Raw genomic sequence first — 26,593 nt, forward strand, 5'->3', positions numbered from 1 at the left:
GAAGGATGCTTTGTTGTGAAATAGGAAGCCGATTCTAGATTAAATTTTGGATTGGAGATGCTTAATGTGAGTCTGGAAGGAGAGTTTACAGTCTAACCAGACACCTAGGCATTTGTAGTTGTCCACATATTCTAAGTCAGAACCGTCCAGAGTAGTGACGGGCAGGCAGGTGTGGGCAGCGATCGGTTGAAGAGCATGCATTTAGTTTTACTTGCATTTAAGAGCAGTTGGAGGCCACAGAAGGAGAGTTGTATTGCATTGAAGCTCGTCTGGAGGTTAGTTAACACAGTGTCCAAAGAAGGGCCAGAAGTATACCGAATGGTGTTGTCTGCGTGGAGGTGGATCAGGGAATCACCAGCAGCAAGAGCGACATCGCTGTTGTATACAGAGAAAAGAGTCGGCCCGAGGATTGAACCCTGTGGCACCCCCATAGAGACTGCTAGAGGTCCGGACAACAGGCCCTCCGATTTGACACACTGAACTCTGTCTGAGAAGTAGTTGGTGAACCAGGCGATACAGTCACTTGAGAAACCAAGGTTGTTGAGTCTGCCGATAAGAATGTGGTGATTGACAGAGTGGAAAGCCTTGGCAAGGTCGATGAATAGAGCTGCACAGTATTGTCTCTTATTGATGGCGGTTATGATATAATTTAGGACCGTGAGCGTGGCTGAAGTGCACCCATGACCAGCTCGGAAACCAGATTGCAAAGCGGAGAAGGTACAGTGGGATTCGAAATGGTCTGTGATCTGTTTGTTAACTTGGCTTTTGAAGACCTTAGAAAGGCAAGGTAGGATAGATATAGGTCTGTAGCAGTTTGGGTCTAGAGTGTCTCCCCTTTGAAGAGGGGGATGACCGTGGCAGCTTTCCAATCTTTGGGGATCTCAGACGATATGAAAGAGAGGTTGAATAGGCTAGTAATAGGGGTTGCAACAATTTCGGCTGATCATTTTAGAAAGAGAGGGTCCAGATTGTCTATCCCGGCTGATTTGTAGGGGTCCAGATTTTGCAGCTCTTTCAGAACATCAACTATCTGGATTTGGGTGAAGGAAAAATGGGGGCGGCATGTGCAAGTTGCTGTGGGGGTACAGGGCTCTTGACCGGGATACGGGTAGGCAGGTGGAAAGCATGGCCAGCCGTAGAAAAATTCTTATTGAAATTCTCAGTAATCGTGGATTTATTGGTGGTGACAGTGTTTCCTAGCCTCAGTGCAGTGGGCAGCTGGGAGGAGGTGCTCTTATTCTCCATGGACTTTAGTGTCCCAGAACTTTTTAGAGTGTGTGCTACAGGATGCAAATTTATGTTTGAAAAAGCTAGCCTTTGCTTTCTTAACTGCCTGTGTATATTAGTTCCTAACTTCCCTGAAAGTTGCATATCGCGGGGGATATTCGATGCTAATGCGGTACGCCACAGGATGTTTTTGTACTGGTCAAGGGCAGTCAGGTCTGGAGTGAACCTAGGGCTATATATGTTCCTGGTTCTAAATTTTTTGAATAGGGCATGCTTATTTAAGATGGTGAGGAAAGCACTTTTAAAGAATAACCAGGCATCCTCTACTGATGGAATGAGGTCGATATCCTTCCAGGATACCCTGGCCAGGTCGATTAGAAAGGCCTGCTCGCTGAAGTGTTTTCGGGAGCATTTGACAGTGATGAGGGGTGGTCGTTTGACCGCAGACCCATTACGGACGCAGGCAATGAGGCAATGATCGCTGAGATCCTGGTTGAAGACAGCAGAGGTTTATTTGGAGGGCAGGTTGGTTAGGATGATATCTATGAGGGTGCCCGTGTTTACGGTTTTGGGGTTGTACCTGGTAGGTTAATTGATAATTTGTGTGAGATTGAGGGCATCAAATTTAGAATGTAGGATGTAATAGTTGTCATCTACATTTAACTTATTTCCAGAATGTTCATATATAATAGTGTAGAACAGACATGTTTCACTATATTGTAAAAAAAAAAAAAAAAAGGGGGGGGGGGAAAGGAGCTCTGTTCTACACATTGCAATTATGTTTGCAATGCTCTGAACGTTGCATCCCCAAAAGCACTACCATTTGGGCGTATCGCCTTCTGATAGTGCGTAGGTATTGCGCAATGCTACAGTACTCTTCCCCAAAAGCGCATCTTTATTGCTGCACGGATCGGATGAGTTCCTGCTTTTGCGGAAGCGAAATTGCTAGCGCTAGAGAGCAAATAAGCTTGCAAGGGTGGAAGAAAAGACACCATAAAATTAAGTGAAAAAAAATAAGAAAAATACATCCATCTACCGAAAGCCCGTCGAGGAGATGGGGGATAAGGCCGGCACTAGGTAAGGATTAATTCCTCCGCAATCTCTTATTTGCTGGTGCCTTGTGTGGAGGCGAGGGTACAGCGAGCTAGTTACACTAGCATTTGAGCTAACTAGCGAGACATTGGACTACTCAGCCTTCTCCACATGCATCAACTTCATATTGGTATTTACTAAGGCAAAGAGAGGACCTAGCTGTTTAATGAAACATTGGAGAGTAGCTAGATTATTAAGACAAAACTCCTATACTCGTAACATTTCGTTGACCGTGTTTTTATTACAGTATACAAAACAGAAACAGATAGACCCGTGTGTTCCCTAGCTAGTTAGCAGCGGTAACTAGCTAGAATTGTTCGCGCGGGAGACTTCGCTTTCCTCTTGAATGCCTTGTACATACTAATGGCGATTTGATCTTTGTAGTTTTAAAAAACATGTTCTAACAGCTAGCTGCAGGGTGGGGTCAGCCGTGATGGCCAGCGTGGTGTGTGGGTTAAGTTCTCTCACACCAACAACAAGCTAGCTCAAAATGAATAAATGAGCTGACCATATGATTGATAGCTATGCTGTTTTGAGTAAACGAGCGTATAATTAATTAGCCGTCGTTTCTCTTGCTTGACTCAAGTGTTGAATGTTGATGATTATTTGGCCCTCATCAGTGACGTATATTTGACGTAGGTTTTACGCATAATCGCCCACATTGTTATTTTATAAATATCCTGCATGGAAATGTAAACAAACAAGCACACACGTCTGTCCAGCTATTGATGATATGTGCCATACACGTGATGGTTACTGTATATAGCATGATGTTGTAAAGCCGCTGCTGTGCACTGTCCATATCAAGCCAGGGCAATTTACCATGCAACTATTCATACACTTGCCTGCCTGACACATTTGATCACTTCAAAGTATTTTGCTCTTGGTAATCAGCTGCTTGCATCTGCCTCAGTATGTACAGTCTGACTCTGAGCAGCTGAACTTCCCCATTAGGTTATTTTGGATCAGTGGCTTCTGCAAGTGACTAAATAATGTGGACTAGAGTTGGTGGTTGTGCAGCATGATTCACTACTGACATTAATTGATTTGATGTTGAAATTCCTTGGTTATTCTGCTGTGGGCAGAGTCCCTTTATTCACAATAGTTTGAAATAAATGGTCAGGTTGTGTTTAGGGTCAAGGTCCTGTGGTTGAGTAAGTCCAGGTTAATAGATGATTTTTGTGTTGTGGTCTCTGAAGCGTCAGCAGCACTGGCAAAAGGTAGTGGGCCTGTGGCGTGTTTGAGGGGTCGGGTTTGGCTGATATCTGGTGGTGAGGTATGAAATATACCACTGGCTCGTAAATGAAGAGACAGCAGAGCTCTAGGCCAAGGAGATCTAAACTGAGTGTTTGCAGAGAAGACACATTCACCCTGGACCTGTGCTAAGGGGATATGCACCATGTAGTCTCAGAAACCCAGACCCTAGCTTGCTAGCTACTATTTGTATCCGGGGGATGTGGGCAATGAGCGGATAAGGCAGTGAAGTACACTGAATAAACCTATAAACGCAACATTTAAAGTCTTTGTCCCATGTTTCATGAGCTGAAATAAAAGATCCCTGAAATTTTCCAAATGCACAAAAAACTTATTTCTTTCAAATTCTGTGCCCAAATTTGTTAACATCCCTGTTAGTGAGCATTTCTCCTTTGCCAAGATAATCCGTCCACTTGACAGGTGTGGCAAATCAAGGAGCTGATTAAATAGCATGATCATTAAACAGGTGTACCTTGTGCTGGGGACAATAAAAGGCTACTCTAAAATGTGCAGTTTTGTCACACAGACGTCTCAAGTTTTGAGGGAGTGTGCAATTGGCATGCTAACTACAGGAATGTCGACCATAGCTGTTGCCAGAAATTGAATGTGCATTTCTCTACTATAAGCCGCCTCCAATGTCATTTTAGAGAATTTGGCAGTGCAGACCATGTGTATGGCGTCGTGTGGGCGAGCGATTTGCTGATGTCAACCAGTGCTTCATTTGTAAATCGGGAGGTGCCGGAAACAAAAAGTGAGCGCACGATGGGGGTGACCTGGGGAGCTCTGAGGTACCGGAACGCATGAGGGGAGGCGGGGTTGAGGAATTAACGAAGAGGCAACTCGATTGAACTTAGATTGCATTTATTTTAATTTTTACATTGCAAAAAGTGACAATTATTTTTAATTCCACGAGAAGTACCGGATCCGGCCAAATATGTTCTGTAACGAAACAGTCCAAAACAGAGAGGTGCCGGATCCTGTTCCGGAAGGATATGGCTCAAATGAATCACTGATGTCAAAATTATGAACAGAGTGCCCCATGGTGGGGTTATGGTGTGGGCAGGCATAAGCTACCGACAACAAACACAATTGCATTTTATCGTTGGCAATTTGAATGCACAGGAATACCCCTGAGGCCCACTGAGGCCATTTTTTTTAGGTGTCTGTGAACAACATATGCATATTTACAGTGCCTTGCGAAAGTATTCGGCCCCCTTGAACTTTGCGACCTTTTGCCACATTTCAGGCTTCAAACAAAGATATAAAACTGTATTTTTTTGTGAAGAATCAACAACAAGTGGGACACAATCATGAAGTGGAACGACATTTATTGGATATTTCAAACTTTTTTAACAAATCAAAAACTGAAAAATTGGGCGTGCAAAATTATTCAGCCCCCTTAAGTTAATACTTTGTAGCGCCACCTTTTGCTGCGATTACAGCTGTAAGTCGCTTGGGGTATGTCTCTATCAGTTTTGCACATCGAGAGACTGACATTTTTTCCCATTCCTCCTTGCAAAACAGCTTGAGCTCAGTGAGGTTGGATGGAGAGCATTTGTGAACAGCAGTTTTCAGTTCTTTCCACAGATTCTCGATTGAATTTAGGTCTGGACTTTGACTTGGCCATTCTAACACCTGGATATGTTTATTTTTGAACCATTCCATTGTAGATTTTGCTTTATGTTTTGGATCATTGTCTTGTTGGAAGACAAATCTCCGTCCCAGTCTCAGGTCTTTTGCAGACTCCATCAGGTTTTCTTCCAGAATGGTCCTGTATTTGGCTCCATCCAACTTCCCATCAATTTTAACCATCTTCCCTGTCCCTGCTGAAGAAAAGCAGGCCCAAACCATGATGCTGCCACCACCATGTTTGACAGTGTTCAGGGTGATGAGCTGTGTTGCTTTTACGCCAAACATAACGTTTTGCATTGTTGCCAAAAAGTTCAATTTTGGTTTCATCTGACCAGAGCACCTTCTTCCACATGTTTGGTGTGTCTCCCAGGTGGCTTGTGGCAAACTTTAAACGACACTTTTTATGGATATCTTTAAGAAATGGCTTTCTTCTTGCCACTCTGCCATAAAGGCCAGATTTGTGCAATATACGACTGATTGTTGTCCTATGGACAGAGTCTCCCACCTCAGCTGTAGATCTCTGCAGTTCATCCAGAGTGATCATGGGCCTCTTGGCTGCATCTCTGATCAGTCTTCTCCTTGTATGAGCTGAAAGTTTAGAGGGACGGCCAGGTCTTGGTAGATTTGCAGTGGTCTGATACTCCTTCCATTTCAATATTATCGCTTGCACAGTGCTCCTTGGGATGTTTAAAGCTTGGGAAATCTTTTTGTATCCAAATCCGGCTTTAAACTTCTTCACAACAGTATCTCGGACCTGCCTGGTGTGTTCCTTGTTCTTCATGATGCTCTCTGCGCTTTTAACGGACCTCTGAGACTATCACAGTGCAGGTACATTTATACGGAGACTTGATTACACACAGGTGGATTGTATTTATCATCATTAGTCATTTAGGTCAACATTGGATCATTCAGAGATCCTCACTGAACTTCTGGAGAGAGTTTGTATGCACTGAAAGTAAAGGGGCTGAATAATTTTGCACGCCCAATTTTTCAGTTTTTGATTTGTTAAAAAAGTTTGAAATATCCAATAAATGTCGTTCCACTTCATGATTGTGTCCCACTTGTTGTTGATTCTTCACAAAAAAATACAGTTTTATATCTTTATGTTTGAAGCCTGAAATGTGGCAAAAGGTCGCAAAGTTCAAGGGGGCCGAATACTTTCGCAAGGCACTGTATATTCCCAGTCATGTAAAATCCATTGATTTAGGGCTTAATGAATTTATTTCAATTTACTGATTTCCTCATATGAACTGTAACTCAGTAAAATCTCTGACATTTTTGCATGTTGTTTATATTTTTGTTCAGTATAGTTCCACTATTTCAAACTGACATTTTATCATACAGATTTATAAGCCAGAACATCAAGCACATTGTGGGAGGCAACCTTGCTGTCTATATAGAGAATGCACCATGCTCTGTGTCCACTACACACTCACTAAGGTTAAATAATATACAAGTCAAACTTAGTACCCTATGCTGCTAGTGTGCTTATGTTCTCCATCACTGGTGGGAAAGAGTGGAGTATTCACCTTCCTCCCCTAGTCTTGCTCAGAAATAGACTAGTCAGTGGTCCCCCTTCATTCCCATATTGTCAATGAGTTGTTGACTTGTCCTTCCTTATCAGACAGTGGCAGTAACTGGGAGGTTCGATACAAAGATATTCTATCTAGATATTTTCATTTATGACAGAGACAATAGTTGTTCAATGCTTGCCAGTTAATATCCTCTTTCCTCTTACACACACACTGTGTTACACCTCGCCACATTCCCAATGGTTAGAACATGGTGCCTGGGACTCCTGAGTGGCGCAGTGGTCTAAGGCACTGCATCGCAGTCACTACAGACCTGGGTTCAATCCCAGGCTATGTCGGAACCGGCCGCTACTGGGAGACCCATGAGGCGGCGCACAATTGACCCAGCGTCATCCGGGTTAGGAGAGGGTTTGGCTGGCCGGGATGTCCTTGTCCCATCGCGCTCTAGTGACTCCTTGTGGCGGGCCGGGCACATGCACGCTGACATTGGTCGCAAGTTATAAGGCGTTTCCTCCACCACATTGGTGTGGCTGGCTTCTGGATTAAGCGAGCAGCTTGGCAGGGTCATGTTTCGGAGGACGCATGACTCTCGCCCTTCGCCTCTCCCTAGTCCATAAGGCAGTTACAGCGATGGGACAAGACTGTAACTAGAGATAAGGGGTAAAAAGTAAAAACTTTCAAACATCTGAAAGCCAAAGGTTAATTTAGTTAAATTGGCCGCAGTGTAGGTTTGTGGTCAGTTGTGGTCAAGTGTCAAACGCATTTACTTACTGCAGGCTCTATTTTAATCAACGTACCTTTATTCATGTAGTTTACTCATCTCTGTTTCCTTATGACAGCATGAAGTAGTATCACAACCTGTCCAGTAGATGGAAAGGTGTAGGACTGTTCAAAGCATTGAAAATCAAATCCGGATTCTGTTATCTTGATGTTGTGGTATATGGATCAGAATGGAAAAATCTTCTCAACAGCCAGATTGATCTGATCCTGAATAGCAAAAAAGAGGATTAGAGTCCGGATCATTCTGATCCAGATAAAGAGTTTGGAAAAACTGGGCCCAGAGGTGTAAAAATCACACCCCGTACTTTATAGGGGCCTCAAACTCAACTCTGGACCTCAAAGCCAGTTCCACTGCTTTGTTTCATTGTTCCCCTCTAATCAGGGACTGATTTAGAGCTGGGACACCAGGTGGGTGCAATTAGTTATCAGGTAGAACAGACCCAGCAGGCTCCGGACCTCTTAGGTTAAGAGTTGAATACCCCCTGTTATAAACTAGATCTTCCTGCTTGATAATCTCTTTCTCGCTTTCTATCTTCCTTATCCTTTCCCAGAGTCTTTAAGAAGTCAAGCCCCAACTGCAAGGTAAAGGACATGAGTATTGCATTTTTAGTTGTATCCTTTGATGCTTGACTTTGTTATTCATTGTGATATATTTGTCTAAGTACCTCTACTTCCCTCCTGTCTGCAGGTCACAGTATACCTGGGAAAGAGAGACTTTGTGGATCACCTTGACCAGGTGGACCCAGTCGGTAGGTGTAGGATGATCAATGAATTTACTGGTTAGAGCAGTGGTTCCCAAACTGGGGGCGCGCCCCCTAGTCGGGGTCACGAGGGGTCGGCAATGGGGGAGCGAGGAATCTGATGATCACTCCTAAAACCAAATTCTTGTGTTTGTAATTAGTGTTTCAAACAATTAATATTGTCTCATCAAAACCTCACCTCTTTACATTTTTCTTTCTTACAGATGGTGTGATCCTAGTGGACCCTGAGTATCTGAAAGACAGGAAAGGTATGGCGTCTTCCTTGTTCTCTACACTGTTTTGTCTCCTCAATTGTTTGACATTTGATATCACCCTCTTCAAATCCCTCCTCCCCAGTGTTTGTGACCCTGACGTGTGCGTTCCGCTACGGCCGTGAGGACCTGGACGTGCTGGGCCTGTCTTTCCGGAAAGATCTGTACATCTCCACCTTCCAGGCCTTCCCCCCCATCGCAGAGGAACGCAAAGCCAACAGCCGCCTGCAGGAGAGACTACTGAAGAAACTGGGCCAGCAGGCACACCCCTTCTACTTCACTGTGAGTCAAGAAGACACCCACACGCACCAGACCTGGGTTCAAATACTATTTAGTGCAGGGATGGGCAATGTTGATAGGGGTGGGGGCCACATACACTTTGCCATAGGGTGGAGGCAAATGTTTGCAGTTTTTAAATGATAACTGATGATCAATGGGCCTCGCGCTGGTCAGTAATTAGATCATGCTTACTACAAGTTTAGATAGTCTAGCGGCCAGCTAACTTACAAATCCCCCAAAAATTAGTGACTGATGATGCACAACCAAATTTTGAAAATTGCACATTGTGTATTCTATTATTCTAACTATCAATGTTTTTATTATTATTTCTATTTAAAGTATTTTATTTTGAATTGGTCTGCGGCCTGCGTGCAGCCAGTTGCCCATCCATGATTTCGGTATTTAAATAGTGTTGAATATTGGAATGTATTTGGAAATACACTTGGAAAGTATTGTGTGTATGAACCCAGGTCTGACTGACACACACATACACATATACTTTGAGCCTGTAAAATAATACCAACAATATGGCACAACTGTGTGTCTGTCTCAGATTCCCCAGAACCTGCCGTGCTCAGTCACCTTACAGCCAGGACCAGAGGACACAGGGAAGGTACAGAAGCTTCAGCATCACTTTATGCAAACGTACACATTATAATATATGACTCCTATCTAAACGTAGGAATTTTCATGCCTGTAGAGTCAACAATTCAGACCCACATCACACTAATAATGCCTATTCTATAATTGATGTCCCTGTCTCTCCTCTTTTCCTGTCCTCCACCTTTCCCTCTTTAGGCATGTGGGGTTGACTTTGAGATCAGAGCGTTCTGTGCCAAATCGATAGAGGAGAAGATTCACAAACGGTACGAAAACCATTTTACTTTGTGTGTGTGTGTCTTCTGCAGGAGCTGTTTAGGGTCTGCGGTCCTTGAAAGTGTGTGATATGCATGTCTATTCTCTGTGTGTTTTTAGTTAGTCAGCAAAGGTGGTGATCTGTAAAGAATAACGTGTGTGTTGTGTAGGAACTCTGTGCGGCTGGTGATCCGTAAGGTGCAGTATGCCCCAGAGAAGCCTGGACCTCAGCCCATGGTGGAGACCACACGGAGCTTCCTCATGTCGGACCGCTCACTACACCTGGAGGCCTCTCTGGATAAAGAGCTCTACTACCATGGAGAACCCATCAGCGTGAACGTTCATGTCACCAACAACTCCACCAAGACTGTCAAAAGACTCAAAATCTCAGGTACCTGTTTACCCGTCTTTAATCAAAGTTTCATCAATTGTTTTTTTATGACTCTAGGCTCTATTCACTCTTCATTCCATTTTTGTGTGTGTGTGGTTAACTCTTTCTATCCCTCGCTCTCTAGTGCGACAGTATGCTGATATCTGTCTGTTCAGTACGGCTCAGTACAAGTGTCCAGTGGCTCAGGTGGAGGCAGAGTGAGTATTTTACCTGACTATTATGCCTACATCTCTTGTTACTTTATTTCTCCTTTGCCTTTCCTTTTATACATGATTCCATTGATCCTTTTTCAGGCTTCCAAGACATCTCTCTTAATAATGTCTAGCGTGTGATCTTTTCCCATACCTTATTGTATAATATAATATTGTCCAGATCTATTGAAATTCCAGTTATGGCCCAGGTGTGCTGATAAGTGTGTGTTCCTCTCCCCAGTGACCAGGTGTCGTCTAGCTCTACGTTCTGTAAGGTGTACACCCTCACACCCACGCTAGACAAGAACCGAGAGAAGAGAGGCCTAGCCCTGGACGGAAAGCTCAAACACGAGGACACCAACCTGGCCTCCAGCACCATGTATGTTGACCCGCACGTACACATGTACACACACACACCTGTCCTCCAGCACTGTGTTGACGATGACCGACGCACACTCACACAAACGCTGTAGTCTGGCATCCAGGACCATGTTAGATAACAAGAACACTCACTAGCCCTCACTATGCGAGATATCACACACCACACACACACACTCTAACTTGGCCACCCTACAAGTTTACATACACATGCTAGGGTAGAGGTTGAGCTCGTAAATGCATTGTGATTTATGTTTGAGCACAGCACCCTAGAAGATGCAAGAACCCATTACTTACCGAGAACCTTTTTCATCATTCTTTCTTTCGCTTGTGTGTGTGTGTTTCAGTGTTAAGGATGTGACTAACAAGGAGGTTCTTGGAATCCTGGTGTCCTACAGGGTCAAAGTCAAACTGGTAATATCTCGTGGAGGGTGAGTTCTACAGGAGTCAGTGGTCAATATTAATATGCATGGTGTATTATGTGCAGGTCCTCACACACCCACAAACTTTTACTGACCAAAGACATGCTGTATTCTACAAACACAGACAAGCACATACTCAAAAACACATTTACACTCCCTCCTGTCTCATACACACAAACACTTTTGATACTCTGCCACTCCAACGCGTGTATAAACTCTGTAACCACGTCTGCCAGACCCTCACTAGTCGCCATGCTTTGTCGTCTCCCCTCTCGGTTGCGGTTGCCTTGGTTTTGAGTTCTCGCCTCATTTCATCTCTCCCCTCCTGTGGCTCGTCTCTCCCCTCCTGTGGCTCGTCTCTCCCCTCCTGTGGCTCGTCTCTCCGCTCCTGTGGCTCGTCTCTCCGCTCCTGTGGCTCGTCTCTCCGCTCCTGTGGCTCGTCTCTCCCCTCCTGTGGCTCGTCTCTCCCCTCCTGTGGCTCGTCTCTCCCCTCCTGTGTTTGTCCGCCCGTCTGTGCATCTCTCTCTCCATCCGTGCGTCTGCTCCTGCGTTGGGTCGTGTCAGGCTGCTGAGTGGCGTGTTAGAAAGGTAATATGATATCCCAGCCGCCACCTGCGTGTATGTGGTGATCTTACGCCCTATAGCCATCTGTGTGTGTGGTGATCTTACTCCCCACCGCCATCTGTGTGTGGTGATCTTATGCCCTATCGCCATCTGTGCCTCTTAAGTGTGTGTGAGTGTGATGATTTTACATACCAGCTATTGTGTGTGTCAAATCTCACCTGCTAAGATCCTTTATAACTGCAGCCGTCCCAGTCTTCTACCTTTCTGAGTCACAGGGTCCTAACCCTAAGGATGGTGTGAGGTTTCATAAGGCTGTTGCGCAAAGCCACACTCATAATTCCATGCTGAGTTATCAATGCAGTGTTGAGGGTAATGAAGCTTGAATATAATAACACTGCACATCTTGGTGTTTAGGCTTTGATTTACGGCAATTCATTGTATATTACTAAAAAAAAAACTTTGGTAAAATAAAGTGCAACCCAGCACGGAAGAGTTCCAATTGGGTGAGAAAAACAATTGACAGCAGAGGAGGGTTGATGTGCTTTATTTCCCCCTTCACTGATCAAACATGTCACGAATCACTATTTCCTATGGGTTGTTTCCTGTCAGATATTGGATTATTCATGGTGCAATAGTATATCATCATCATGTACAGTAGCAGTCAACATTTTGGACACCTACTCATTCCAGTTTCTTTTTTTTTTTTAAACGATTTTCTACGTTGTAGAATAATAGTATAAGACATCAAAACTATGAAATAACACATATGGAATCATGTAGTAACCAAAAAAGTGTTAAACAAATCAAAATTTATTTGAGATTCTTCAAAGTAGCCACACTTTGCGTTGATGACAACTTTGCACACTCTTCGCATTCTCTCAATGAGGTACATGAGGTCACCTGGAATGCATTTCAATTAACAGGTGTGCCTTGTTAATTTGTGGAATTTCTTTCCTTCTTAATGCATTTGAGCCAATCAGTTGGGTTGTGACTAGGTAGGGGTGGTATACAGAAGATGGCCCTATTTGGTAAAAGACCAAGTCCATTTTATGGCAAGAACAGCTCAAATAAGCAAAGAGAAACAACAGTCCATCGTTATTTTAAGACATGAAGGTCAGTCATTCCGGAAAATTAAGAACTTTGAACGTTTCGTCAAGGGGAAAACAAAAACCATCCAGCGCTATGATGATACTGGCTCTCATGAGGACCAGCCTCAGAAATTGCAGCCCAAATAAATGCTTCACAGAGTTCAAGTAACAGACATCTCAACATCAATTCAGAGAAGACTGCTTGAATCAGGCTTTCATGGTCGAATTGCTGCAAAGAAACCACTACTAAAGGACACCAATAAGAAGAAGAGACGTGCTTGGGCCAAGAAACATGAGCAATGGACATTAGACTGGTGGAAATCTGTTATTTGGTCTGATGAGTCCAAATGTGAGATTTTTGGTTCCATGTGTGGTTTCCCACCGTGAAGCATGGAGGTGTGGGGGTGCTTTGATGGTGACACTATCAGTGATTTATTTAGAATTCAAGGCACACTTAACCAGCAAGGCTACCACAGCATTCTGCAGCAATACGCCATCCCATTTGGTTTGCGCTTAGTGTGACTATCATTTGTTTTTCAACAGGACAATGACCCAACACACCTCCAGGCTGTGGAAGGTCTATTTGACCAAGGAGAGTGATGGAGTGCTGCATCAGATGACCTGGTCTCCACAATCACCCGACCTCAACCCAATTGAGATGGTTTGGGATGAGTCGGACCGCAGAGAGAAGGAAAAGCAGCCAACAATTGCTCAGCATATGTGGGTTCTCCTTTGAGACTGTTGGAAAAGCATTCCAGATGAAGCTGGTTGAGAGAATGCCAAGTGTGCAAAGCTGTCATCAAGGAAAAGGGTGGCTACTTTGAAGAATCTCATATCAAATATATTTTGATTTAACACTTGTTTTGGTTACTACAAGATTCCATATGGGTAATTTAATAGTTTCGATGTCTTCACTATTATTCTACAATGTAGAAAACAGTAAAAATATTGAAAAGCTCTTGAATGAGTAGGTGTCCAAACTTTTGACTGGTACTGTACATATGGCTGTTTCCATAGAATAACAATCAAATTGTTATTGATTGACATGCATATTATTGATCCTATGTAATCAATGGATCTTGTTTATATTCTGTGCATTTCCAGAGATGTGTCGGTGGAGCTGCCCTTCGTCTTAATGCACCCTAAACCCACAGAACTGCCCATATCCCGCCCACAGTCAGGTACCTACAGACTTCTACCACCTCTCCAGAAGTCCACTATCAAGGATTTATCTTAGTACTTTGGATGCATCTCAGTTCCTCTCTTCTCCTTCCCTTCATTTGCACTGAATTGAGAGTTGAACAAATCCTCTCTGACAAGCTTCCGCCATATTCTTCCATATTACATTCACATAGCCAAACATTTAGATCAGTTCAAATTAAGAGCGGAAGATGGGTACTTTCGAAGCTTGCTTTTTTTTAGACTGATTGGGAAGCAGTGAATTGTGTAGTGGAAACTTCTACTAGGCCTATGCAGTGTCTGAAAAGGGTTTGAAAATGGACACAGTCTTGTGAAATATTTGTCAGTAGTTTAGTTCAGCCCTGGACAACAGTCCCTCACATACACAAGCCCCTCAAATACATCATCTCACTCTGGTATTTCCTGCCTGTAAGTTGCCATGGAGACACTAAGCTGTTCCCATGGTGACGTCACGCTGACATTTCATTATATGTGTGTTCTAACAGCTGTGCCGGATTCGGACCCTCCCATCGACACCAACCTGATAGAATTTGAAACAAAGTGAGTATTCTTCTGGTCTGTCTGGCCATTGTAAGCACTGCTGCTTTACTATGATCAGAGACCCTAAGACTATTCCGTCAGATCTAAAACACTCCATGTTTCCTTGTTGCTTCTCGTCCTGCAGTAGTTTCTCCCAAGACGACGACTTTGTGTTCGAGGACTTTGCTCGCCTGCGGCTCAAAGGAATGGCTGACGACAAGGACGACGACTGCTAGAGCTCACGTGTGTGTGTGTGTGTGTGTATATAATATGTATATAATAAATATATATCACACACACACACAGTGGAATGAAGGCATGTGGTGGCCTCGTGGTCTGCTGAAAAGATCCTGATGTCACTCAGTGTTCATTTGGGGGGTGGCAAACACAGCACCATGTAAATGGTGACTTAATGTTGTGCCATGGCGATGCTGACTGATTGAAATGTCATGGCTGTTCACACCGAGGAAGAAATAGTGCCATTAAAAAGGAAGCGGGCTTTATATCATTATTTTTCCACCAATAATGATTTAAATAAGTATTTGTACAAATATTGATCACCTTGGTCAAGTATTGATATAAAACAAAGTTGAGTACCTGCTTAAGAGGGGAGAGAAGGGAAAACAGACTGACACCTTTCATCTGCCCCATCTTTTCATTCCTCTGAAATTCTACCATGTCATCCATTCTGTAAAAAAACATGTTTTAGAGGAAGTTTGATTCACCCTCTTCTGCAATATGAGGACAGACTATACACTACCACTTAAGTAAATGTGCACAATCTGGACCCTCACTGTAAAGCCTAGGGCACGCGTATTCAACTCTTACCCCTACGAGGTCTGTAGCCTGCTGGTTTTGTGATCTACCTGATAATTAATTGCACCTGCCTGGTGTACCAGGTCTAAATCAGTCCCTGATTAAAAGGGAACAATGAAAACAAGCAGTGGCACTGGCTTCGGGGTCCATAGTTGAGTTTGAAGGGCCTAGGGATACTCCGCCTCAATGCAGCAGCAAGACGTTCACTTCCCCATTTCGCTCAGACACTTGCACACGGTCTAAGAGCATGAGTATTTTAGAATAATTTCTCGATCAGATTTCACTCCTGTGCTAAATTCCAAATCATCATCTCCTCCATTGGCACTGAAAGGACTGGATAGGTGTATGAAATGTAGGAAAATTCAAACTAACCAATCAGAAGGCAGGGTGACGCAATTACCATAATAGCCATACCTATCTAATCCGAGAAGTGTGTAGTGACAGGGCTAGCTATGGGTCAGTTTGAGATTCAGCATCACCTTGGCAGTGCAACAGCAGTACCAATGGAGCATATTTTTCAGCAGTGCTATGAACTGTTGTTTTGCTTCTATGGGGTACCTGTTCACAGCTCTGCTAAATGTGAATATTTAAAAGTGTTGCCACTGAGCTGAGTGCCATAATGTCTACAGGAAGGATGCTGATATGATTTTGGTGGAACATGACAGGAAACAATGAATATTATTACTACTGTGTCATTACCATGATTATTCTCAATCATTTAAGGAAAAAATTGTTTGCCATTTGTTTTTCAGAATTTTAATTTTTTTATTAAAGGCAAAGTGAATTAACCTAAATTCTGTTGTAAATTGTTTGTACTTTCTACTAAGTCTCACATCCACAGACAGAAGTGAAGTTATTCGAGCAATTGACAAGATACAGTATCCAAAAATGGTCATGACTTCCTTGTCAGAAGCTCAAAGTGCAATTTCTTTATCAACAATGTTAGAGTTCAATTTGATTTGCACAGTAGGCAGTCAATGTTTTAATCAAGATCACATGATTCACCATTTGGGTCTTAGTGCCACTGACACGTACCTACTTTGCTCCTGAGACAGCGAGTGACTTTTTCAAAAGACAGTCAAACAAAAGCAGGAAGCATTGCAATCACAGGACAGAGGTGTTTTAGTGAAAAATGACTGAACAGTTACTTTATTCTCATGGTATTTGAAAACATTGAGTTAGGTCTTGGGTACTAATTTACAAGCCTATACATACCGTATCTGAAATTCACAACAGTATTGATTAAAAGCCCACATTCAAATATCCTTCAATGTATACACACAAAAAAGTCACATTCAAGGTCTAGTTTTTTCGGTGTGTCTTACAGGAAGGAGTGTTTCAGTACAGGAGGCTTTTGGGATTAAAGGTCAAGGTCCATCCTGGGCAGTGTGCACCACCCTCCTCTGATCAAAGCAGACATTGACATTAGTTGGGACACAAGAGTGTGCCTGCCACTGCTGTGTGTTTCAGGAGAATGGACAGTGGGACAGTTAAGCACACGTCACAACATACAATGCTTTCGGGAAAGTATTCAGAACCCCTGACTTAAACAAAAGGTTCTGTTTTAGCCTTATTCTAAAATGGATTAAATAAATACATCTCAGCAATCTACACACAATACCACATTTTTTAAATTTAACCTTTGTTTAACTAGGCAAGTCAGTTAAGAACAAATTCTTATTTTACAATGACGGCCTAGGAACAGTGGGTTAACTGCCTTGTTCAGGGGCAGAATGACAGATTTATACCTTGTCAGCTCTGGGATTCAATCTAGCAACCTTTCAGTTACTGGCATAACGCTCTAACCACTAGGCTACCTGCAGTCCATAAAGACAAAGCAAAAACAGGTTTAGAAATTTGACCAAATGTATAAAAAAAAAAAATCATATAATAATAATTTACATAACTTCAGACCCTTTGCTATGAAACTCAAATTGAGTTCAGGTGCACCCTGTTTCTATTGATCATCCTTGATGTTTCTACAACTTGTTTGGAGTCCACCTGTGGTAAATTCAATTGATTGGCCATGATTTGGAAAGGCACACAACTGTCTGTAAAAGGTCCCACAGTTGACAGTGAATGTCACAGCAAAAACAAAGCCATGAGGTCGAAGGAATTGTCCGTAGAGCTCAGGGACATGATTTTGTCGAGGCACAGATCTGGGAAAGGGTACCAAAATATGTCTGCAGCATTTAAGGTCCCCTAGAACACAGTGGCCACCATCATTCTTAAATCAAATAAGTTTGGGACCATCAAGACTCTTCCTAGAGCTGGCCGCCCAGCCAAACTGAGTAATCGGGGAAGAAGGGCCTTGGTCAGGGAGGTGACCAAGAACCCAATGGTCACTGACAGAGCTTTAGAGTTCCTCTGTAGAGATGGGAGAACCTTCCAGAAGGACAACCATCTCCGCAGCACTCCACCAATCAGGCCTTTATGGTGAGTGGCCAGACGGAAGCCACTCCTCAGTAAAAGGCACATGACAGCCCGCTTGGAGTCTGCCAAAAGGCACCTAAAGACAGACCATGAGAAACAAGATTCTCTGGTCTGATGAAACCAAGATCGAAATATTTGGCCTGAATGCCAAGCATCACGTCCGGAGGAAACCTGGCACCGTCCCTACAGTGAAGCATTGTGGTGGCAACATCATTCTGTGGGGATGTTTTTCAGCAGCAGGGACTGGGAGACTAGTCAGGATCAAGGCAAAGATGAACAAAGCAAAGTAGAGAGATCCTTGATGAAGCCCTGAGCACTCTGGAGCAGGTTCTCAGACTGGGATGAAGGTTCACCTTCCAACAGGACAACGACCCTAAGCACACAGCCAAGGAGGAGTGGGTTCGGGACAAGTCTCTGAATGTCCTTGAGTGGCCCAACCAGAGCCTGGAATTGAACCCGATCTACCATTTCTGGAGAGACCTGAAAATAACTGTGCAGCAACGCTCCCCATCCAACCTGACAAATCTTGAGAGGATCTGTAGAGAAGAATGGGAGAAACTCCCTAAATACAGGTGTGCCAAGCCTGTAGCATCATACCGAAGAAGACTCGAGGCTGTAGAAACTGCTAAAAGGTGATTCAACAAAGTACTGAGTAAAGGGTCTGAATACTTAAATGTGAGATTTCAGGGTTTTTTATTATTATAAATTAGCAAAAATGCATAAAAAATGTTTTGCTTTGTCATTATGGGGTATTGTGTGGAGATTGAAAAAAGCTATTTAAATCAATTGTAAAATAAGGCCAACGTAACAAAAACATTTAAAAAGTCAAGGGGTCTGAATACTTTCAGAAGGCACTGTATATCACTGTGATTAGAGTATGCATAAAGATCTACAATAGCTACCACCCAATGAGGATCATTTGAGGCCATTGGAAGTCTTACTCTGTATGGTGGTTGCTGGTTCAGTTGTAGGCCTACCAGTCGTCCAGGAGTTGGTCTGCTCACCTGGTCGCAGCATCTCTCTACGGTGATGCTTGTTGAGTCGCCGGGTGAAACGATGCCACCTGGTGAGTAAAAGCATTCAAATACTGTACCTATGTCTAAGTCCAGTACTGAACACCACCACTTCTCTTAGCCCCAACCCTTTATACATATTAGTTTATATGATAGGGGTTGAATTTAGATGGGAAAATACATTTTCAAAATAAAATATTCAAACTAAGTCCAGAACCATTGGTCTATCACCTTTCCTGTGTGTCATTGTGCCTGTTCACCCTCTTCGCCTCCTCCTTCTTCTCATCCATCCATCGCTCCAGAAGCTCTTCTTTCTCTCTCCAGGCCGCTGCAAGCCCCTCCTTCAGCTCCCGCTGCTCCAACCGCAGGGCTGCCAACTCCTTTGATTGGCTCGCCAATGCAAACTCAAACTCTGATAGGCTGGCCTGCAGAAGGTTGGCCTCCCTGGCTTGAGTGACAGCTTCCTTCCGATAGCGGGAGACTCTAATAGAAGATGGTGACAGGAGTCTATGTAAGCTTATATCAGACAAGACATTAGACAACCTCACAACTTATGCCTCAGTTTCATGCCTCATCTTTGTAGAACATTTCATGGATGCATTATTAAACCATATAGACTACTGTACCATAACATTAATGTATAAACAGATCTTATTGGTTGATCACTTACTGTGAGTGGCAGTATTGGAGCTCAGCATCTTTCAGGTACATGACAGTGGTCAGGTCAGAGACTGTCTGAGAGAGCTGGGGAGGAATAAGAGGAGAAGAAGATTGGACTAGTAAGAGCAGGTCAAAAATATGATAAACAATCACTCACCTGTGTACAAGGCTATTATGTGAGTAATCTATGTGAGGGCTGGGGTTGCCAGAAGCAGCACAAGACATCAGAGAATCCAACTGATCGGATGACGTAGAACCTTAATGTAGCAGTATCACACATACACACCTCCCTTTCCACAACTTGTGAAAAAGTGCACAATAATCTTGAAAATTGTGACTGAATCCAGTAAGATCATTTTAAGTCACCTTTTCTGTTATATGTTCACTCTCTCTGAGCTGGAGGTATAGTTCTCTGTGGTCAACCGTCAGCCCAACATCTCCTTCAGAACTGTGGAAAATATTGACATATCATTAGAGAATAGTCTTCAAATAATTGTTTGCAACACATTTGTAAAACTCAGCATTTTCCCTAGGTGTTGCCATTGTCCTACCTGGGTCTCTGTACCTCATCCCAAAGTGTATCCCGTAAATCAAGCTGTTCCGCTAGCTCGGACACTGAAAAGAGACAATCACAATATGTTGTCAAAGAATTAATGATTCAAATGTCATCAATACACAGATATCTCCGACAACTTACAGGTGTTAAAGATACCACTGAAGGGGTCCTTTTGTGTACAATCTCTCTGGAACAGTCTAGCGCGCACGTGACTCTTCCACCCTTCCATTGCTGTCTTTTCTCTGAAAATGTAAACGCCTTGTTCGAGGTTGCGATTGTTGATACAATTGAAAAACTTTAAATTGGCAAGAAACCTTGAATCAACACTGCGTCTGCCACGACATAAAACTTTCTGTGAGCAGTCCAGTCTATCACTTAACTTTGTGATATTTTAGTCCCTCCACACTTCACATTCAATTCAGTGGCAGTCAAACCCAAGAGTGCCTGTGGTAAAACATACACTGGCAAAACAAACAAGCTATTTGCCTGGGCGTCAGTTTATACAACAGTACAATTGATCCAGTGGATAAATTAATTAGCTAATGTTGCCGTTGTACCAGGTCATTCTGTCTTTGTCTTACCAGCAATATACTTTTATCTGAAATTCACACACGAATGTATGCGCTAACCTTAGCTGCGCTGATGAATAATTAGTTGCAGGGCTGTGCTCACAAACTTCAACAGGACTGAGGATGCGGAGAAAAAGACTGCACAGTATACAGATCAAAGCAAAAGCACTGCTAGTCATGGCTGTCTGGGCTCAGCTGCAACAGGATGTCTTCTTCCCGTAGTATTATGGCGGTCCGCAAACAATCCTAGAGGTGCATGCCGCCACCTACTGTAGGGGTGGTACACTATAGAAAAATATCCAATGTAGGAAGGGGAAAAACGACAACGAAATCATACAAAATACAAAAATAGACACATAAAATTACATACAAAACGGTCACTTCCTTCAGTCACATCCCTACACAGGCACCTGTGAGGGCGGAACATCATTTGTCAGGATTTCTTGCAATGTATCGGATGTTAACACATTGAGTTCCAATGTGTTCTGCTGCACTCACAATGACTTCAATCTCTCAGATTTCATCTTCGTTTGTGCTGTGTAGTTTATCAGCAAAAATATACTACAAAATCAACATGTAATATATTTCACATGTAATATATCAGGATTCCTTGGTATCCGAGAAACGTGTAGTGTGTAGGCTCAGTTATCACTGTCTTCTCACGCTCCTTCAAATCTTCTCACCGCCTCCACATAGGAGACACGCTGGAAAGCCCTTACTCTTGCCACCTGTCTCCTTCACCCTAAAAGGGCAATCCGGGAAATCAGGCATATGTTTGCCACCAATGTTGCAGTATATAATCTCAGCTGGCACAGAATATTATTCCCTTCTGCATACACTTGATACATGTCCAAATATTTTGCATTTACTGTCTAGCCAAAAATATTTGCACCCTTGCACTTTTTGGAAATAATGAAAAAACAAATCCCAGAAAACTTTTGAAATTAAAACATATTTTGGTATCAGCATATTTATGTATTTGGTTTGCAGTTGAAAAAAAATCGTAATAATTTACTAAATGTTAGTTTATTCCACAAAGAAATTCTAAAATGACCCGGACAATTAGATTTCAAGCAGGTGATTCTCCGTTGCTTTGGAATTGAACTTACCTGTGGTGAGTTGCAGGGGCCTGCAATATAAAAATCCCTCATTCAACCAGTTTTAATAAAGGAAAGGACTCATTCTCCTGTTTTGTGCCACAATGAGGATGGAGAAAAGAAAGAAAACCAGAGAATTATCTGAGGAGGTCAGACACAAGATTGTAGCCAAGCATGGACAATCTCAAGGTTACAAGTCCATCTCCAGGGAACTTGATGTTCCTGTTTCCACCATATGTAATGTTATCAAGAAGTTTAAGGCCCATGCCACAGTAGCCAACATCCCTGGACGTGGCCGCAAGAGAAAGCTTGATGGAAATTTGCAGCGAATGATTGTTTGAATGATGGAGAAAGTACCTTGATCAATTGCCACACAGATTCAAGCTGACCTTCAGACACAACTCGCACCATACGTCGCCAACTCAATGAAAGGGGGATATGGTAGGAGACCCAGGAGGACCACACTGCCGAGAGAGACATAAGAAAGCCCGACTGCTATTTGCCAAAACACACCTGAACATGCCAAAATCCTCTGGGAGAATGTCCTGTGGACAGATGAGACCAAATTAGAGCTTTTTGGTGAAGCACACCATCTATGTTTACAGAAAACACAATGAAACCTTCAAAGAAAATAACAGAGATTCAGTGAGGTTATTGGGTTGCAATGTCAGACCCAGTGTCAGAGAGCTGGGTCTCCGTCGAAGGTCATGGGTCTTCAAGCAGGACAATGACACCAAACACACTTCAAAAAGCACCCAGGAATGGTTCAAAACAAACCACTGGACTGTTCTGAAGTGGCCAGCAATGAGACCAGATCTAAGTCCCATTCAAAACTTGTGGAGAGATCTGAAAACAAGAGTTGGGAGAAGGCACCCTTCAAATCTGGGAGAACTGGAGACGTTTGCACAAGAGAAGTGGGCCAAACTGCCAGTACAGAGGTACAGGAAGCTCATCGATGGCTATAGTAAGTGCTGGATTGCAGTTATTTTGACCAAAGGCTGTGCTACCAAATTTTAAGTCTAGGGTGTCAATAACTTTGTCAATGTCATTTCTGTTCATTTTTTAATAATTGTTTTGTTTGTTGATATATTAAGTTCTGAATCAAAAACAGGTTCTGTAATATTAACAGTAAAATAAAGAATTAGAGTAGAGAACAAATACTTCGGTCAATTTCAATGTATTTTTAGGTAATAATTGTGAGTTACTTGAAAAAAGTGCAAGAGTGCCAAAATGTTGCCCACTGTTGTATAACACTGAAGTGGCTTGTGCAAAAACCCTAAAAGGATATCTCATAAAGAAGGGAGGGACTCATCAAAAAACAATAACATGCAAGAAGTGGGTTTCCTGTGGTAGCATATTTCTGCTTTACCAAATGAGGAGAGTTACGAACTACACACCAGTCAGAGTTATACTTAAACTACATCTTTAATAATAAACTTTTCAATAGCATTTGACTTTCAACAATTCACTATTTCTAATGAACCGTTGAGAAGTGACTACAGAAAAATACAAAGATCTTTTATAGCCAAGATACACCCCTCTCAACTTACATGACGAACCACAGATCTTAGGAACTGTTCACAAAGATTTCTTGAGAAATGAGTATCCCTTAGCCAGATAACATTCGCTATAAATTATTGTTCAGTTTGGTCCCTCAGACGAGGTTCTAATCTCGTTCCTGGTACTTCATAGTACAAAAACACCAACTCATCCAATGGCATATATCAATTATCAACTCTAGATACTCCCATCTCAAGTAAACCCCCTCTTGACCCCACTCCTGGACAAGCTCACTGAGGGGAGTGAGCCTCTAGATCATACACTATCCCAGGATAAGTGTAAGATCAGAGAGGACATACAATGTTTCCAGACACTGCCATACACCTCCCCCCAATGGGAAAAGGAGGGAGTGACTGGCGCACAGACATTGTGGAGACAAGTAATTGGTTCCCCATTAATCACGCCATCCCTTCACATGGTTTAAGAATAGGTCATGTGGAAGGACCACCAGAGGGTAGGCTGGGCTCACTGATAGTAGCCCAACAAGGCATGGGGGACAAGGTAACCAGAGGCAATTAAGCACAGCTGACAGTACTAATGACATATTCTCCTTCCCCTATAAGAGAGAGTATGGAACCAGCAGAGAAGGAGGGAAAACTATCTCTGGAAGATGGCCACCGAGACAGAGGAGCTGTCCATGAAGAACCACTAAGACGGTGACAATCCCGTGACTTTTGTTGTAGTTTAAAGATAATCATATTGTGTTCCTGTTTCATCGGGGGCCTGTTGCACAAAAGTAGAATTAAGACATCCGGGATAAATGACTCAGCTGAGCTCAATGAAGCCAAAACATGTGCGTCCAGGCTTAATTGGTTGCACGAAGACCAAGCCAGGATGAGCAGACACGGATTCATTAAGCCAGGTGAAACCAATCCTGGATAGGTGCGCGCTCACGGCTCACTCAAATAGACCCCGCCACAGATCACAGATTAACTGATTTACCATGGCAACTAGAGCCGCGTACTTTTCCCCGTCGGAAGCACAAATCCTCATGGAGGCATACGAGGAGGTAAAAGATATAATTAAGAAGAAAGGCAACACCGCCACAGTGATAAAGCAAAGAGAAAAAGCGTGGCAAAGTATTGCAGACCGCCTGAATGCGTAAGTAGTGCACAATTACACACTCACCGCTCCGCTGAAACATCACAATTACAATTCAAATATTTAATTCACATCTCCAAAAATGCAGTTGTACTGTAATTATGAAACGGTTAATTTTTTTTATTGAAATGCACTGCAGATATGAGTGAAATTGTGTAAAGTAACTCCATCACACTGTATAAAGCTATGATAACATTTTTGATATTTTTACTGAAAACAAGACAAAAATACCAAGTAATTTTTTGCAGTGTGACTCCATTAAGTGTGTGTGTGTGTGTGTGTGTGTGTGTGTGTGTGTGTGTGTGTGTGTGTGTGTAGATTAAACATGAACGGGCCAAAACGGACATGGCAGCAGGTCAAAATCAAATACAAGAACATTCTGCAGAATGGTATGGTCCCTGACTAATATTTAACAAAGCACAAGCATATATTGTACCCAGAAGGTGCCTGCTCACACATTGTCTGTACTGTTTTAGCAGTGAAAAAGAATACCCACAGACAAGGCACGGGTGGTGGGTCACCAAAGGCTGACCTTACCCCAGCAGAGGACATGGCCTTGGAGCTAAATAAAGGCAGGCCCGTCTTAGAGGGGATCCCTGGGGGGAAAGAGACGAGCATAGGTTCCTCCCAAGATGCCACCCGCTTCATTCAAGGTATGTCCTTCCATCTCTACATGGGATACAACCACATTCATATTGAATCAATTTGGACTGTCTGACTTTGGTTTACCTATTGCCTTGCAGTGTCTGGCAGCACTGTGTTCCTGTTAGAGCCACCAGCACAAGCACCAGACGATGCTGATCCAGTGAGTACTCCATCAAAGGCATACTGTAGGCCTGGCATGTCTTGTCTACTAGCTTCAATATGAATCCGATTAAATGTGATAGGGTGAAGGCCCCAGTGCAGCAGCAACAGCACATGATGGAGACGATGATGAGGAGGAGACCATCTCTCTGGATTCCAGAAGGCATGAGGTATCATGTTAAGACTGTGAAAGTACTATTTACTCTACAATGGTGAGGAGTCCTCATCAAAATCTAATTTCTTTTACAGGACCCAGATGCTATACAGTGGGAAAACCAGCCTGGCAACATAGTGCGTATTAATAAAAGGACACCACATCCTGCCAAATTCCAGCTGCGCTAATTGTATTGTGTTCACAGAGCTCACAAGCTATCAGAAAGTTGTATGGCAACCACCTCCGGTGCCAAATAGAACTGGCAGACATAGACATTCAGTACAAGAAGAAAAAGATGGGAAATCTTGCACTGGAGTTCGAAATAAAAAAGAGGACAATTAGGAAACTGGACCTTGAAATAAAAAAACTTGAGAGGGAGGTGAGATATGCCTTCAATGTACACTGTATGTTAACTGTAACACAAATGTATTAATCATTATTTTTCTTTCCTCCCCCAGCTCCAAGAAGATGACACAGCTCAAAATAAAAATTAGGTATATTCTCGTAAAGTCAAGTGAGCCATGACATATGAGCTCTTATTGTGAGCACACAGGACGGTGGCATCTTTCTAAGGTTTTTTATTTTCCCAGCAATCAGTACAACCAAGTCATCGTTATAAGGCATCGCCCTCTTTTGCCCACCCCCCCCAGCACCAGGTGTGGCCACTAGCCTATATGAAGGCCCAAAATTGTGTGTTCCTTTCTGCTCTGACAATGGCATGCCCATTCGTGCGAGATGTGGTGGATGAAGAAGCACTTGTGCTGAGGAGAGCCTTCAGGTGAGAAAGGGTCTTCAGGGACCGGTTGGACCCACTGGCCTTCCCTGATGACCATCTATATGAAAGATACAGGTTTTCTGCAGATGGCATCAGGTATCTATGCAGACTACTGGGTCCCAGGATTAAGCACCGCACTGCACGGAGCCATGCACTGAGTGTGGAGCAAATGGTTTGTGTGGCCTTGCGCTTTTTTGCTAGTGGAGCCTTCCTGTACTCAGTGGGGGATGCAGAACAGCTGAACAAGGCCACAATTTGCCGCACAATAAGGAGTGTGTGTCTGGCTATCAAAGCATTAGCAGATGTCTTCATCTCCTTCCCTGGCCACAGAAGACTCTGACATCAAAGAGGAGTTCTATAGGATTGCAGGTAAGAGGATCTACAAATTACAGGACAACTGTTAACACATAGTAGGATACTCATTACTTTGTGTGACAGGTTTCCCCAATGTCATTGGTGCAGTGGACTGCACACACATAAGGATAAAAGCCCCCTCAGGTGCCCATGAGGCAGATTTTGTGAATAGGAAATCCTTTCACAGCATTAATGTTCAGGTGAACTTAACTTTTTGATATTGTCCATTGACGAACACTCTGCATTGCCAGTGATGTGCATTGATTGGTGTAATATTCCTCATCT

The 26,593-nt window shown here is 43.1% G+C and overlaps 2 protein-coding genes and 1 long non-coding RNA gene across 12 annotated transcripts; 2 read left to right on the forward strand and 1 right to left on the reverse strand.

Annotated features, from left to right (window-relative positions):
- Positions 1–1,965: 1,965 nt before the first annotated feature.
- Positions 1,966–16,026, forward strand: LOC100335038 (red cell arrestin). Of its 4 annotated transcripts, XM_090191344.1 has the most exons (16): positions 1,966–2,304; positions 8,069–8,099; positions 8,206–8,266; positions 8,482–8,526; positions 8,615–8,811; positions 9,362–9,421; positions 9,607–9,674; positions 9,834–10,054; positions 10,179–10,251; positions 10,487–10,624; positions 10,971–11,054; positions 11,610–11,633; positions 13,241–13,417; positions 13,802–13,878; positions 14,383–14,437; positions 14,562–16,026. In XM_090191344.1, exons 1-16 carry the CDS (start codon positions 2,282–2,284, stop codon positions 14,650–14,652), a joined length of 1,425 nt encoding a protein of 474 aa, XP_090047470.1. In that variant the 5' UTR covers positions 1,966–2,281; the 3' UTR covers positions 14,653–16,026.
- A 326-nt stretch (positions 16,027–16,352) lies between these two features.
- si:ch1073-143l10.2 (autophagy-related protein 16) lies at positions 16,353–20,829 on the reverse strand. Of its 7 annotated transcripts, none has more exons than XM_021623434.3 (8): positions 20,524–20,829; positions 20,036–20,136; positions 19,890–19,953; positions 19,705–19,786; positions 19,349–19,422; positions 18,910–19,161; positions 18,607–18,728; positions 16,353–16,635 (listed from the first exon to the last, which is right to left on the reverse strand). In XM_021623434.3, the coding sequence occupies exons 1-8, from the start codon at positions 20,640–20,642 to the stop codon at positions 16,571–16,573; spliced, it is 879 nt and encodes a 292-aa protein (XP_021479109.3). In that variant the 5' UTR covers positions 20,643–20,829; the 3' UTR covers positions 16,353–16,570. The 7 variants fall into 7 exon arrangements, with proteins under 7 accessions (XP_021479109.3, XP_090048358.1, XP_090048359.1 ...); XM_090192232.1 differs by having other exon boundaries at positions 16,353–16,689; XM_090192233.1 differs by having other exon boundaries at positions 20,476–20,662.
- Positions 20,830–23,837: 3,008 nt separating this feature from the next.
- Positions 23,838–25,195, forward strand: LOC149979142 (uncharacterized). The gene is made up of 3 exons (XR_016485023.1): positions 23,838–24,610; positions 24,698–24,874; positions 24,965–25,195. It is a non-coding gene; the product is annotated as an uncharacterized LOC149979142 (long non-coding RNA).
- Positions 25,196–26,593: the final 1,398 nt, after the last annotated feature.

Source organism: Oncorhynchus mykiss, chromosome 12 (genome assembly GCF_057628025.1).
Source record: "Oncorhynchus mykiss isolate SJ-2025 chromosome 12, ASM5762802v1, whole genome shotgun sequence".
NCBI classification, from domain to species: domain Eukaryota; kingdom Metazoa; phylum Chordata; class Actinopteri; order Salmoniformes; family Salmonidae; genus Oncorhynchus; species Oncorhynchus mykiss.

Coding starts and splice junctions, on each gene's coding strand:
- LOC100335038 (XM_090191344.1), top strand. CDS start 2,282: ATGGGGGATAAGGCCGGCACTAG. Junction 2,305..8,068: donor GGGGATAAGGCCGGCACTAG/GTAAGGATTAAT, acceptor ATCCTTTCCCAG/AGTCTTTAAGAAGTCAAGCC. Junction 10,055..10,178: donor CAAAAGACTCAAAATCTCAG/GTACCTGTTTAC, acceptor CTCGCTCTCTAG/TGCGACAGTATGCTGATATC.
- si:ch1073-143l10.2 (XM_021623434.3), bottom strand. CDS start 20,642: ATGACTAGCAGTGCTTTTGCTTTGATCTGTATACTGTGCAGTCTTTTT. Junction 19,162..19,348: donor CTCCAATACTGCCACTCACA/GTAAGTGATCAA, acceptor ATCTTCTATTAG/AGTCTCCCGCTATCGGAAGG. Junction 18,729..18,909: donor CACAATGACACACAGGAAAG/GTGATAGACCAA, acceptor TTTACTCACCAG/GTGGCATCGTTTCACCCGGC.